At 36.3% G+C, this 15,520-nt stretch overlaps 1 protein-coding gene across 2 annotated transcripts; it reads left to right on the forward strand.

Annotated features, from left to right (window-relative positions):
- Positions 1–257: 257 nt before the first annotated feature.
- LOC141760359 (arfaptin-1-like) lies at positions 258–11,800 on the forward strand. 2 transcript variants are annotated; one of them, XM_074623069.1, is made up of 8 exons: positions 258–501; positions 3,972–4,077; positions 7,334–7,430; positions 7,564–7,676; positions 8,136–8,357; positions 8,712–8,869; positions 9,247–9,421; positions 10,353–11,800. In XM_074623069.1, exons 2-8 carry the CDS (start codon positions 4,009–4,011, stop codon positions 10,506–10,508), a joined length of 990 nt encoding a protein of 329 aa, XP_074479170.1. In that variant the 5' UTR covers positions 258–501; positions 3,972–4,008; the 3' UTR covers positions 10,509–11,800. The 2 variants fall into 2 exon arrangements, with proteins under 2 accessions (XP_074479170.1, XP_074479171.1); XM_074623070.1 differs by lacking the exons at positions 258–501; positions 3,972–4,077 and adding an exon at positions 6,388–6,465 and having other exon boundaries at positions 10,353–11,202.
- Positions 11,801–15,520: the final 3,720 nt, after the last annotated feature.

Consider the following 15,520-nt stretch of genomic DNA (forward strand, 5'->3'; position numbering starts at 1 on the left):
AGTAGTGCAAAGCACAATGTACAAAAAATATATATATATATGTAATAAATATATATGTAATATATATATGTATATATATATATTACATATATATGTGTGTGTATATATATGTATATATATACAGGCATATACAGGCTTTTTGTACAATAAATCAACTTTATCAATAAAGTTACTATCTATCTATCTATCTATCTATCTATCTATCTATCTATCACCGCCCCTCCGGCTCGCTATCGGACCACAAATCGAACACCCCCATGAAAGAAACGGCTAGAAAACACTTCCGGGTGTGTTTGACTCTTCTTCCTCTCTTTATCTCACTTTATCTCACTTTGTCTCACTTTAACCTGCTTTATCCTTCTTTAAGGCTTTAACTAGTAACTTTATGAACTGAGTCTGGTTCAGTTTGTCACGTTATAACATGAGGATTTAACAGAGAAGAAGACAAAGTGACGGATAGAAGAAAGAAAGAAGCAGAAGTTTGTTTTTAACACCGTGAAGGTAAAAACCTGTTTGTTTGTTTGTTGTTTCACCTCATTAAAGGTGATTAATCACACTTTATTTAGACTTTAACGAGCTGAAAGTGGTGATTTATTCCTGTAGAATCACTGTATAATGAGTGTAAGTAGTTTAACTAGTGTTAGAGTTCACCTGGTTGATGAGAGAACATCATGTCTTCAGATTAAACAACACACTCTAAAGTTTACTGTTTATTAAACACTCAACCAGACATGATGCTCTTTATGCTCATTTAGAGGCTGCAGGTTGAAGGAGTGGAAGGATTTACACATACACAGGGGTACTGTACTTTACTTTTATATAAATATATATTGTACTTTTTACTACTTATTATCTGACAGAATTAGATACTAATACTTTGTTATACATTTTAAAAGTGTCATAAAAACTATATATATATACATACATATATTTATATATATATACATATATATATATATATATATATGTATATATATATATATATATATATATGTGTGTGTGTATATATATACACACATTTATATATATATACATACATATATACATATACATATATATATATATACATACACACACACACACATATATATACATATATATATATATATATATATATGTATATATATATATGTATATATATGTATGTGTATATATATATGTATATATATATATGTGTGTATATATGTATGTATATATATATATACATATATGTGTGTGTGTGTGTGTGTATGTATATATATATACATATATATGTGTATATTTATATGTGTATATATATACACATATATATGTATATATATACATATATATGTATATTTATATGTGTATATATATACACATATATATGTATATATATACATATATATGTGTATATATATATGTGTGTGTATATATATATATGTGTATGTATATATGTGTATATATATATATATATATATATATATATGTGTGTGTATATATTTATAGTATATATATATATATATATATACTATGTATATATACATGTATAAATTTTTTGATGATATATGTGTAGGTGTATATATATCATTAAATTATATATATATATAATTTAATGATATATATGTGTGTGTATATATATGTGTATACATATATAATTTAATGATATATATATACAGTATGTATATGTGTGGAATCTAATGTAAAACAGTGAAAGCTGATGATTGTAACAGTTGACTCTTCTGTTGTGTATTATTACATTCCTGAAACTAAAACTTTAATTACTAATTATTTTAATTCTCTGAAAGTTCTCCTGCAGGTAGAGAGAGTTCAGGTGTAGCTTTAAGTACTTTAATATGTTCTAACAGTTTACTCACTTTGTTCTGTGAGGAAGTGACATTTATCTTCCTCTTGATAAGCAGAAGTTCAGTAGAGAGAAAACCACATTTTAATATTTAGTAATAGTAGTTTTGTCATGTTGTCATGTACAGAAATGAACTTTTCTTTATCCTGGAATCAAACTTTTACCATTTTTATCAAACTAGTTTTTAGTTTAGATCTTTCAGGACATCAGTATCATTTACTGTAAGAGGTCAAAGTTCACCCTTTTATACTGTATTACCCTTTATACACTTTTGAGGGCGTTATTGTACTTTGCACTCACTGTAAATAAAGTTGTATTACTTTATTGCTCTTGACAGGAAGGTGGTAAAGTTGTAGAGATTTCAACAGTAAAAACTTAAAGTCTATAAAACTCTGAAGCGACATGAAAGCAGGCCGAGTCTCGTTGCTTTGGACTCTGAAGTGATTCATGTTGCTTATAAATGTTGTTAAAGTTGTTTTTCCTCTTTTAGTTTCCTTCTTCTAAAGTCGATATTAATTTAAATAAATAAATTAATATATGTATGAAATAAATAAATACCGATATCAAATAAATAGATATAGCTTTGAAATTAATCCTGAAATAAATAAAGCAATATAATTATATAAATGAGTCAATATAGTTCAATAAATGAATGAATGAATGAATAAATAAATAAATAAATAAATATGACTATGAAATAAATAATTTCAGCTATGAAATAAAAAATATGGCTATGAAATGAATCCTGAAATAAATAAATGAAGCAATAAATATATAAAATAAATTTAAATATAAATATATAAATGAGTCAATGTAGTTAAATAAATGAATGAATAAATAAATAAACAAACAAATAAATGAATAAATATGGCTAATAAATAAATAAATGAAGCAATAAATATATAAATAAATGTAAATATATAAATGAGTCAATATAGTTCAATGAATTAATGAATGAATAAATAAATAAATATGACTATGAAGTAAATAATTACAGTTATGAAATAAATAAATATGGCTATGACATTAATCCTGAAATAAATAAATGAAGCAATAAATATTTACATATATAAATGAGTTAATATAGTTCAATAAATAAATAAATAGTTTTTTAGTTTTTTAGAAAAGGATGCTTTTCTAAGGACTACATCTATTGTTGGGGTGTGGTTATCTCACAGATTCAGACTAAAAACATGAGATGAAATCATTCAGCGCAGCATGTGAGGACTTTTATTTTGTTGATCTGTGCTGCAGGAACAAGCAGTTTATGATCACTAGATGGTGTTAGAGGAGTATTAATATGAGATGACCTTCTGCTGTCTGGTGTGTTGTCAGATTGATGTGCTTCTGTGTTTTCACCACTCCGTGTTGCTCTTTAACCACACTGACATTATAAATCCAGTCCAGTGAATGTACTCCTCTAAACTGGTTAAACTTGTAATGTATTTAACAAAGAGATTAAAGTTAATCTCTGTGTATTAACACAATACTTGACAAGGCACTAACGCTGACAGGGTTGAGGGTTAAACTCCCACTAAACTCAGCTGAAGAATATACAGCAGTGATAATATTGTGGGTAATATTTGTATTACTTTATCTTGCCGTCAGACTGCCCTTATTCATTTACTGTTCTGTTTGATTTCCCCTTTTATTTATTCATGTATTTATTTTTATTAATTTTTAAATGTATTTATTTTTGCATTTGTTTTCTATTTATTTTTTAAATGTATGTATTTATGCTTTTTATTTTTTATTTCTGCACTATTTTCCCTTTGAAAAGAATACAGAAATAAATAAGTTTGGGGAAATAAATAGAGGGTGAAAGGCAAAGGGAAAATCGTGCTGAAATAAATAAATAAATAAATAAATACATACATTTAAAAATAAATAGAAAATAAATGCAAAAATAAATAAATAATGCAAAAAAATAAATACATTTAAAAAGATAATAAAAAAATAAATACATAAATAAATAAATAAATACATTTAAAAAAAATAAAAGGGAAAATTAAACAGAAGAGTAAATAAATAAGGGAACTAATACACAGATAAATAAAAAAAGAAGCACATTTTAAAATATTTAAATTTTCTATTATCTCAGAAAAAAAACAACGTTGCGATTGATGTTTTTTTTCTGTATCGTCTACAGGAGGAAGTAGAAGAAGAGAAGTGGGAGGAGTGAGAAGATGGAGCAGAGAGGAGGCGTAAACATGGCGTCCGGCGGCGTCACAGAGGAGGAGGAGACGCCACCGACGGTGAGACGGCAGGAAAACCAACTAAATCAACACATTTGACGTGTTTTAAGAATAAAGATGGTGATTTTAATCCATTATTTTAATCTGCAAAATGCAGGAAAACTATGGAAAGCTTTATTAAATAAACAACCAAAATAAATATGGCTATGAAATAAATAAATGAGGCAATAAATATATAAAAGAATAAATAAATAGGCTTTTAATTTTAAAAAAGACGCGTTCACATAAGTACTTTTGATACTTTTAAGTACATTTTGACAGTAATACTTAAGTACTTTTCCTCAGTAAGATTTAATGAATGACTTGTACTTGTAATGGAGTACGTATATATCCATGCAGCAGTGTGTACTCACACAGTGTAGCTGTTGGTTGTCAACATTACAAGCTCATTATTCCTCCCATTGACTGATGTTATCAGCGTATTACACAAATATAAAACAGACATGTGGTTGATGTATTTGTTCTTTACGGATGTTCTTCACACGTTATGCGACCGGCTAAATAAAGGAAAAGGGGAACAGCGTGCAGGCGCCGGCGAACACCTTCCACAATGTTATCAGCGAGTTGTCACGACAACGAAAGCACAGCGGCGTGATAAACAATGACAGTGAGTGTTCGTGTGTCCGATTAGACGACCATTTGTGGTTAATAGAGATGGAGGGACGGCAGGTAACAGGTGAGTCAGCTGCTGCTGTGATGTCAGCAGGTGACTCACCTGCGTGCAGAGCAGCATTAGAGAGGAGTTATATGTTAATCAGTTGAGATTCTTACGAGCAGTTTGTTGAGTATTTTTTGAACAAAGAAATAACTTTCAAGTTCCGCTAACGGCCGTCTTGGTTTTTAGCCATCGTCATCTTGTTTTTTTTAGCCATCGTCATCTTGGTTTTTTTGGCCGTCGTCATCTTGGTTTTTGGGCGTCGTCATCTTGGTTTTTGGGCGTCGCCATCTTGGTTTTTAGCCGTCGCCATCTTGGTTTTTGGCCGTCGCCATCTTGGTTTTTGGCCGTCACCATCTTGGTTTTTAGCCATCGCAATCTTGGTTTTTAGCCGTCACCATCTTGGTTTTTAGCCATCACCATCTTGGTTTTTGGCCATCACCATCTTGGTTTTTAGCCATCGCAATCTTGGTTTTTAGCCATCGCAATCTTGGTTTTTAGCCGTCACCATCTTGGTTTTTAGCCGTCATCATCTTGGTTTTTAGCCATCACCATCTTGGTTTTTAGCCATCGCAATCTTGGTTTTTAGCCGTCACCATCTTGGTTTTTAGCCGTCACCATCTTGGTTTTTAGCCATCACCATCTTGGTTTTTAGCCATCACCATCTTGGTTTTTAGCCTTCGCAATCTTGGTTTTTAGCCGTCACCATCTTGGTTTTTAGCCTTCGCAATCTTGGTTTTTGGCCGTCACCTTCTTGGTTTTTGGCTGTCACCATCTTGGTTTTTGGCCGTCACCATCTTGGTTTTTGGCTGTCACCATCTTGGTTTTTGGCCGTCACCATCTTGGTTTTTGGCTGTCACCATCTTGGTTTTTTGACCGTCACCATCTTGGTTTTTAGCCATCACAATCTTGGTTTTTAGTCGTCACCATCTTGGTTTTTGGCCGTCACCATCTTGGTTTTTAGCCGTCACCATCTTGGTTTTTGGCCATCGCAATCTTGGTTTTTAGCCGTCACCATCTTGGTTTTTAGCCATCGCAATCTTGGTTTTTAGCCGTCACCATCTTGGTTTTTGGCCGTCACCATCTTGGTTTTTAGCCGTCACCATCTTGGTTTTTGGCCGTCACCATCTTGGTTTTTGGCCGTCACCATCTTGGTTTTTAGCCGTCACCATCTTGGTTTTTGGTCGTCACCATCTTGGTTTTTGGCCGTCACCATCTTTCTTTTTAGCCGTCACCATCTTGGTTTTTGTCCGTCTCCAAAGCGTGGCTTCATTTCACAAAGAAAGATCACAACAGTGCTACATGTAATGTCTGTAAACACTCTGTGTCATGAAGCAGAAAAACATGCCGGCAACGATAAAAGGAATTGATAACCTCGGAGGCATACAATTACAATGGATCAGACCATTTGGAACCGGTTCTTGATTCCCAACCCTACGCCCAAATTAGGATTTTCATCTGAAGCAGCAGAGTTCAAAATATCCACTGAACGTGGACTGATTAATGCCAAATAACTGAGTGTTTTTAAAGCGGATTGTTCCTTTAAGAGCTCATTGAAGAAACCAGCAGCCTCCCTGTCACACAGCAGCTTCTCTAACCTTTAGAAAGAGCAGAAGATGTGTGTAACTGTGTGAGTGTGAGACTTGTTTTGCGTCACTGCATGCCTCGCTGTCTCTTCAATGCGACAACAACTTTGAGCCAAATTCCTCCGGCCTGGTGAGCCCTCCACAGGCGTGTGTGAGTGTGTGTTTCTCAATAAGTGTGGTTCCTAAAAACCTGCACAACATCACAAAAAGATGAAAACACGGAGGACGACTTCCATTGTTGACATCTCTTCTTGTAATCTGTTAATCGTAGACGACAGCCGTATACGCCGTGTGTGTGTGTGTGTGTGTGTGTGTGTGCGTGCGTGCGTGCGTGCGTGCGTGCGTGCGTGCGTGCGTGCGTGCGTGCGTGCGTGCGTGTGTCATTACCTCTCATCTGCGTCAGGTGACCATTTCCTGACTCTTGAGTGTTCCGGTGACCTCTGACCTCTTTGCCTGCCGCCGGTCACGGCAGGGAGCCATCATCTCCGTGGCAACCTCACAACCTTTTGATCTGGGTTCTGATTGGCCTCCCGAGAAGCTCCGGGTTCCCACGGTGATCCTTCCGAGTTGCTGTCATGGTGCTTTGATTTTTCCCGACCTTTGACCTCTCTGCTGTCGGTTACTGGTGATGCTCCCGTTCTAGGGGACTGAGGCTGCGTTCAAATACAGTTGGACATTTAAAATGCAGCTCAACTTTCTCCTCGTTTGCTTGAATGTTGGCAACAACAGCTGTCAGTGTGTCAGTGTGCTGACTTGACTATGACTTAACCCAAACTGCATGTGATTATCATAAAGTGGGCATGTCTGTAAAGGGGAGACTCGTGGGTACCCATAGAACCCATTTACATTCACATATCTGGAGGTCAGATCAAGGGACCCCTTTGAAAATGGCCATGACAGTTTTTCCTCGCCAAAATTTAGCATAAGTTTGGAGCGTTATTTAACCTCCTTCACGACAAGCTAGTATGACATATGTTGGTACCAAAGGATTCTTCATGTTTTGTTTTTTTTACAGGACGCAAACAGTAACTGCAACCACGCCGACAACAGTGTCACTTCCTGTCCAGCTGATGCCACGCCAGAGGTTGCCATGGAAACGGGGCAGAACAAAGGTAAAGGAGTAGAAGGAAAGTAGAGTTGTGGCTTCAGTCTGATCATACTTTAATTATTACCACCGCTAACCAATCGCTAATGATCAAAACTCTTTGTCGTCATGGTAACTCTCTGTTGACCTTTGACCCCCAGACCTCCCAGTGACACAACAGAAACTAGGACCTGTGGTTGTTCAAGGCAACAACAAGAACCCAGCCACTGAGAAGCTGGAAAAAGTCCGCAAGTGGAGCATCACCACCTACAAGGTGAGAGGGATCGAACTGATTGGTAAAATATATATAATCAAACCAAAAAATGCCGCTATACGTCGATGATGTTGCTTTGTTCTTTAGAGAAGAAAGGTCGGTTATAGCCAATCTTTCTGACAACAATCATTTCCTCCTCCAGTTTACATGGCAAGATGCTCAACAACGTGTAGAGACCAATAATTTGCTACGAACCAAAAAATGTTGCTATATGCCGATGATGATGCCTTGTTCGTAGTTAAAGACAGGTTGGTTGAAGCCAATCTTTCAGGCAACGTTTCATCCATAACCAAAGTTTTAGTGTTTATTTCTTGTCTATACCGGTAAGATTTGGACAAACCAAAAAATTGTACAATATGCTGATGATGATGCCTTGTTCTTAGTTAAAGACATCGAACTGATTGGTAAAATTTATAATCAATAAATTGCTGATTAATAACATCGCTCTTTCCCCTGCAGTGCACCCGCCAGGCTCTGTCAGAGAAGCTCGGTCGTGGATCTCGTACGGTGGACCTGGATCTGGAGCCGCGCCTCGAGCTGCTCAAAGACGACCGCCAACGCTACGACAATGTGACCAAGCTGGCTCAGACGCTGGCCAATCAGCTCGCTCAGCTCACGGTTACCCAGAAGAGCCTGGGGGACGCCTTCGCCGAGCTCAGCCTCAAGACACCGACACTGCATGTGAGTCTGCAGTCGGTACTAAGTATTACTATTACTCACTAGTACCGCTGCTGTTCGCTAAACCCCTCCCCCGATAAGCGATGTCCAATCATAGCTTAGCAACTGTAACTAGGGGACGACATATAAAGAGTTTGGATATTGTCTTTCTTTTTTTAGCCTTTCCAAAACCAAAAAACAAGAGATTTAAGGAAGCTAATGCTACTTGAGGTATCGGATAGTCGTCATTCTGAAATGCAGAATAACGGCGATCAGTTGGAATGAAGGATTTCATCGGTCAAACGTATATTTCCGCAGACGGAAATCCGCTGAAATCGAGGTCCGTCCGATTATATTTTCCGTCCCTCTTTCTGCCAGGTGGAGTTTGGTGTGAACGCAGAGGCTCAGAAGTTCCTGTCAAAGAGCGGCGAGACGCTGACGGCGGCCATTAACACCTTCACAACCGACATGAACACTCTAGTCAACAAAACCATCGAGGACACCATGCTCAACGCCAAGAAGTACGAGGCCTCCAGGTGGGTGCGAAACACACTTCCTGTTTCCAATCACACGCTGAAGTAGAAGTCGACATAAACATGGGAATGTTTCCCATTTCCATCATTTGTCCCATATGACTTGAAGACATGCAGGATGAGGGATGACATTGCAAGGCATTCTGGGAAATGTAGGAAACTGTCTTGAACTTTAAATTTGTTGTTACCTGTGGATCTATGGTTCCCAAACATTGGGTGTTGGACCAGTAAAGAGACACTGAACATCTGCAGCTAGGCCACATGAAACCCATATAAGCTGGATCATAAATATTAAGCTTTTTAGGCTATTTGTTTGGTAAATACCCCGTTGCTACCAGACCACAAGACTAGATGACCATGTAATCTTCTCCACCTTCCAGGATCGAGTACGATGCGTACCGAGTGGACCTGGAAGAGCTGAACCTGGGACCCCGGGATGCCATCACTCTGCCCAAACTGGAGCTGGCCCAGAAGGACTTCCAGAGCCAGAAGGAGCGATACCATAAGACCAGACACGACCTGTCCGTCAAAGTCAAGCTTCTGCAGGAGAACAAGGTGAGTTATGGTGTGACTATGATCCATATTTCCATATGTTTTATTATTAGAGAGTAGACAGCCGAGAGGTGACAGGAAATGATTAGAGAGAGAGAGGTGGTTGGGTGGCTGGCACCTTACATGTGGTATGTATCTCACTTTTCCTTCCACTTCCACTTTCTCGTGTGCTAATTGACGATTTGCATAAAAGCAGATGCATTGAAACCTGTCAAACAGGAAATATGTTGTCTGATAAACAGCTGGATTTCAAAAAAAAAAATACTAGTTCCAATTAGGGCTGGGTATCGATACTCGATACCTTTTAAGGTATCCGAAATAACCCAGTACCAAGTAGTATCGAAACTTCTCCAGTCAAACGATTCCTGCGTTTTTATCCTTTTTGTACCCAGATCTAGAAAAAAAATTACATATTTGTTTGGTTTTGCTCACAGCCAAACACCAAAAGCTTTCAATTTAATGCACCATGTGATTGGCTCACTACCGCAGCAGCTACAACCCATACAGTCTGTGGTGAGGTGAAGTCGAGTGCGGTGTATTTGATGGAGAAAACGTCGAAAGTATGGCTATACTACACGCCTGAGTCACATCAATACCATAATGTCTTCATAGCTAGTATTGATCCTCTGATCTGTAATCTTTACTTTTTCTTTGATCAGATAGTTTTTGACTTAAAATCACAATTAAAAAGGATTTTTTTGTCCGATTAACAGTCCATAACTTTAAGATATTCAATTTACTGTCACATATGACAAAGAAAAACTTAACTTATCACATTTAAGAAGCTTGAACCAGATAATATTTGATATTTTTAGCTTGAAAGATGACTGAAACAATCCGATATTGCACATGACAGAATGGGGTTGATACTTAATATCCATGAAAATACGGTTTGGACTTGACAAATCCTTCATTTCTTGCTTTCCGTCTGCAGGTCAAAGTCCTTCATAACCAGTTGTGGCTGCTCCACAGCGCCGTCGCTGCTCACAGTTTATCGTGTCAAAGCTTCCTGGAGCAAAACATCCGTCAGGCCGCCGAACACCTCAGCAACCCCAACATGGACGCCCCCTCCTGGCTGGAGGAGAGTTGACACAACACGGCAGGTGGACGGATGTTCGGTTTGGAAGGATGTTTAGGGGTTAATGGACTAGAAATTCTCAGATGAATGTGAATTTTGGGAGTTAGGTGGGTAGTTTATTTATACCAGAGTAGAATTAAAGTTGTGGGTTTAGGATGGAAAGCTCTGGAAAACAGAGCGAGTTGGATAGTTGAGAGGGAAATGAATTATTTTAGATGTTGAATGGGCTCCTGCAGGTCTGCAAAGGCTTAGAAAAGGTGGAATTTCATCACTTTCTAGGTCTGAAATTATATTTAGGACAAGAATTCTCTCTCTTTCTATACTACACATAGATTCACAGACGTATAGTACTTGTGACTTCTGACCTGTTTAACAGAGACAAACACATATACAGCCCTCCTAGTTTTCTTTCCTCTTTCTCAGTGTGTTGGGGAGTAAATCCATAATCCTCTGTGAGGCACTAAGCCTTTCTTTGAACTTTAAAAATCCTCAGCCACTGCAGTCAGAAACTCACAGCGACTAAAAGTGCCTCAACACCACTGCTGGAAAACAGCTTCTCTTTTCCACAGGGGCTGGTATGATCCACAACTCTGCACCAGCTGGCTTCCTATAACCTAAATATCTGGACACTTATTGAATCTTTTGTCTTTTCTCGTTCTTACCATCTTTTACTGGTTGAAAAGACAAACTTTGCAGATCATATGTAGCTGTAGCTAATTAACGTTAATGCCAGACGTTGTTTGCTAAAAGCTTGTTCTGTTTTCTGGTTAATGTCTTCTCTGCAAGCCGGTGTTTGTTCTTGGCCAAAGATTACTTGTCTGTGCCTTCTCGAGCCACCAAAAAGTACACATCTCATCACCTGAACCCAAATTAATTTGATAAAGGACTCAAATTTGATCCTCCTCTGGTTTACTCCGCAAGAAGTTCAGCAGCTTGTTGAAACCAATATGTTGCGACAAACCAAAAAATGTTGCTATACATCGACGATGTTACCTTGCCCGTTGGTGTAGAAAGGTTGGTTGTGGTCAATCTTTCTGGCAACGTTACATCCGTAAACCAAATTTTTAGTGTTTATTTACCGTTTGTCCCATGAAGATTTGAACAGTTGATCGATCGCCATCTGTTAACTTAAATTACCAGCCACAAATCAAGTTTCATCACCACTGGTCTGGTTGGCTGCTGGTTATTTCCTCCTCCAGTTTACATGACAAAAAGCGCAGCTGCCTGTTAAGTAAGTAATAATTTGCTACAAACCAAAAGATGTTGTTATACGTCAATGATGTTGCCTTGTTCATAGTTAAAGACAGGTTGGTTGTAGCCAATCATTCAGGCAACGTTTCATCCATAACCAAAGTTTTAGTGTTTATTTCTTGTGTATACCGTGAAGATTTGGACGGACCAAAAAATGTTGCTATATGCCGATGATGATGCCTTGTTCTTAGTTAAAAACAGGTTGGTTGTAGTTAATCTTTCAGGCAACGTTTCATCAGTAACCAAAGTTTCCGTGTATATTTACTGTCTGTCTGATCTAACATTGTGATATCATTAGTCGTTAAGCCACTATTTAAGTTTAAACCTCAATCAAAACTTCCATTACATTTTTGATTCACTCCAACTAAACTTGCGTCCACCGCCCACAGTGGTTGGTACTTCCCAATGTGCTCCAGTTACACTCCAGTTTATAGACAGCTAATATTCATTTTAACTATTTTATCAGACAGATTCACAGTGATAAACCAGTTAAGTGGCCAGTCTAGTGTCTTCATTTCTACAACTTATTACTCATTCCGTTATTTTCTTATTTTTTGGTGAGAAAAGGCTTCGACATCCTTCATCAGCAGCCTAATTATTAGCCATCATTAAAGTTTAAAACCAATATACTCCTTTTATACACTATGCAACTGTGTCGAATGTTAGCATTTTAGCCCTAAAATACTAGATTGTAACAGTTATATTCAGTTTAGTTGGAAGGACTGAATCAATGTGCTGCCTTTGTATGTTTTTTATCTTCTGATTGAGACCAAAACGTTGCAGGCTCTCCTGTTCATCCTGATAAACATTCAGTGGACAAAATAACAGAAACACCTTCAATTTATATCGAATTTTGAGGCGGTGTTGAATTAAATTGCATTCTAATGTAAAATGTTGCTGTTATTTTGTCCACCTGCCGAATTGTATCGCACTCTTTGCACTCCATCCGAAGCATAATCTGCCTTAAATATTTCTGTGATACTTTTGTTAACATGTATGAATGTGTTTTTCTTTGTGTCACTGTACTTCAGGCCTGACAACAACTATGCAATTACTTTTTGTGCAATAATGCCTCAAAAACCTTGCCTTAAAAATGATATGTACACAGCTAATGACTTTGTTTCCTCGTCTTCTAAAAACTGAACTGTCCCACGTGAATTAAGTAACGCCTTAAAGGGAAATTCCACTCAATTTACTAATGAAAAACTGTCCCTGTGATGTGTTAGAGGACGAAAACAGCTCAAACTTACAGTGTTGTTAAATCAAGAGTAAACACAACAGGGTTTAGTTGTAGACTATACAGTTGTTTAGAAAGGAAACTGGCAACATTTAGGTTTTAAATTTTTTATTTTTAGACGATAAAAAAAAAGTTTTTTGTGATTACAACAATACTGTAACAAACTTTTTTGATGATTGTTTGAGGTCATTATGATGATTTTGAATTAGAAAGTTAAATTTTGAACTGAAATCTCAACTAGCTTTTTTTTTCCAGAGCTTTCAACTGCGTCTTCCTCAATGGATCAAGTTTTCTCAATAAAGTAAAAAGCCAATAAATTGATGGAAGTCAAGATCCAGGCTCTATGTGAGTAGATTCTTGGATGGTTTTCTATAGTTATTGGGCAGATTCTTGGATGGTTTCTTAGATATTTATTGATAATTTCTGGGATGGTTTGTTGGATATTTATTGGTAATTTTTGGGAAGATTTTGGGATGTTTTTTTAGATATTTATTGGTAATTCTTGGGCAGATTCTTGGATGGTTTCTTAGATATTTATTGGTAATTTCTGGGAAGATTCCTGATTTGTTTCTTAGATATTTCTTCTTAGTTTCTGGGTAGATTCTTGAATAGTTTTGTTCATTTCAAGGTAGATTCCTGGATGTTTTCTTAGATAGTTATATTGGTTCTTTGTGGGTAGATTCTTGGATGGTTTCTTAGATATTTAAGTGTACACTCCGGAAACTCCATCTGTTGAGGAAAACCAGGAGATGTGTTTGAAAGCCCTGGGAAAAAAGTTGTTTGGTTTGAGCTAAGAATGATTATTTTGTGATTACTAGAAAACAAAAAGAGAAATAATCACATATACTGTGCATTCCTCCTGTAAATGTTTTATTTCATATTCTACATCACAGCAAACATTATGATGCGTTTTTAAATTGCGTGCACTTTCCCTTTAATGTTTATTTTTCTACCACTGTAAGACAAAAAGTAAAAGATCATTATTTACCTGTAATGTTTTTAATGTCATCACATCACCTGCGTTCGGATTGGAAATGATCCAGTTTAATGAGTTTAACTCCAATCTTCCTCAAAACTACAGTTAACTGTTGAGGAAGAGTTTGGGTTTTTCCAGTGAGGGAATGAATGTTTTGGGATTCTTCCAGCAGCAGATTCAGTGTTGGTTTGTCCCCTGACTTTCCTCCAACAGACTGATCTCATGCTCGTAACAAACATGTGAAGAAATCCTCTCAGAAGTGGCTCGCTGACCCTGAATCAGTCTGCAGTCCATTTCAAACAGACCAAAAATAAAGGGTTAAAGGGTTTTATTTTAATTATAAAAGTCAAAAAAGGACCAAAATATACTTAAACTGTTTTAATCTTGTTGGAAATGTTTGTATGTAACTGCCAAATAAATCTATTGAAAGCACAAATATGGCTATAAGTTATTTGTTAAACAAACTAAACGAGACCAACTTCCTATAATAAACTAAGATGATTAACTGATTAAAGCTTTTACCGGTTTCATGTGTGTTAAATCTTCTTCCTGGTCTTCAGATTTCAGGTACTTTCCACAAACTCACAGTTTGTTTTTTCTCCTTCCTCTCTACACAGTAGTTTTCACTTTACTTTTCTGTCTTTCTTTAGCAGTAATCTTAAAATACTTGAGATGTATTTTAATGTTAAAGTGAAACGTTTGACAGAAAAACAGAACGAGATCAAAATGTTGAAGCTTTCCTCCTTGAGTCTTTAGTTAGTTAGTTAGTCAGTAGTTATTTGTAAAATGGAGACAAAAATATATAAAATGCATAAGACAAATCCACTTATATGGAGAATGGAGTTTCCAAATAAAGTTTTTATTTATATTTTTATTTATCTATTTATTCATTTATTTTTATTTATTTATTTTTATTTGAATTTATATTTATTTATTTTTATTTATATTTATTTATTATTTATTTATATATATTTATATTTATTTATTTATATATTAATTGTTTTAATATATATGGATATACTGTATATATTTATATATAGATAGATGTATAGATATAAATATAGATTTATAGATATTAGCGCTGTCAAATTTAATGCAATAACGCAAATTTGCTCCACAGTTTGCATTAGTATGCAGAGAGAGAGTGAGTTTCTCTCTTTAAACGGAGTGATTTTAGAATAGAAGAGGACTCTGGTCTGTTTGTGATTGTGTTGCTTCAAAAGAGAGGCAATTATTCACCAGGCAATGCCGACACACAAACCTCATTCTACTGTTCTATCCGTGTGTGTGTGTGTGTGTGTGTGTGTGTGTGTGTGTGTGTGTGTGTGTGTGTGTGTGTGTGTGTGTGTGTGTGTGTGTGTGTGTGTGTCGTTGTTGTTGTTGCATCCAGGCTCATTTTCCCAAACATTTCAACAGTTTCTCACAACAAAGACTCGCTCTGCTTCCGTCTCTCTCTGTTTTTAGTGGTTCATCAGTTTGGACCCCAAAACAAGTGATGATTAACTTGTTGACTGTATAACTTCATATTACAGAATACAAGAAATAAACTGTATCGCAGGT

This window comes from Sebastes fasciatus, chromosome 22 (genome assembly GCF_043250625.1).
Source record: "Sebastes fasciatus isolate fSebFas1 chromosome 22, fSebFas1.pri, whole genome shotgun sequence".
NCBI lineage: Eukaryota > Metazoa > Chordata > Actinopteri > Perciformes > Sebastidae > Sebastes > Sebastes fasciatus.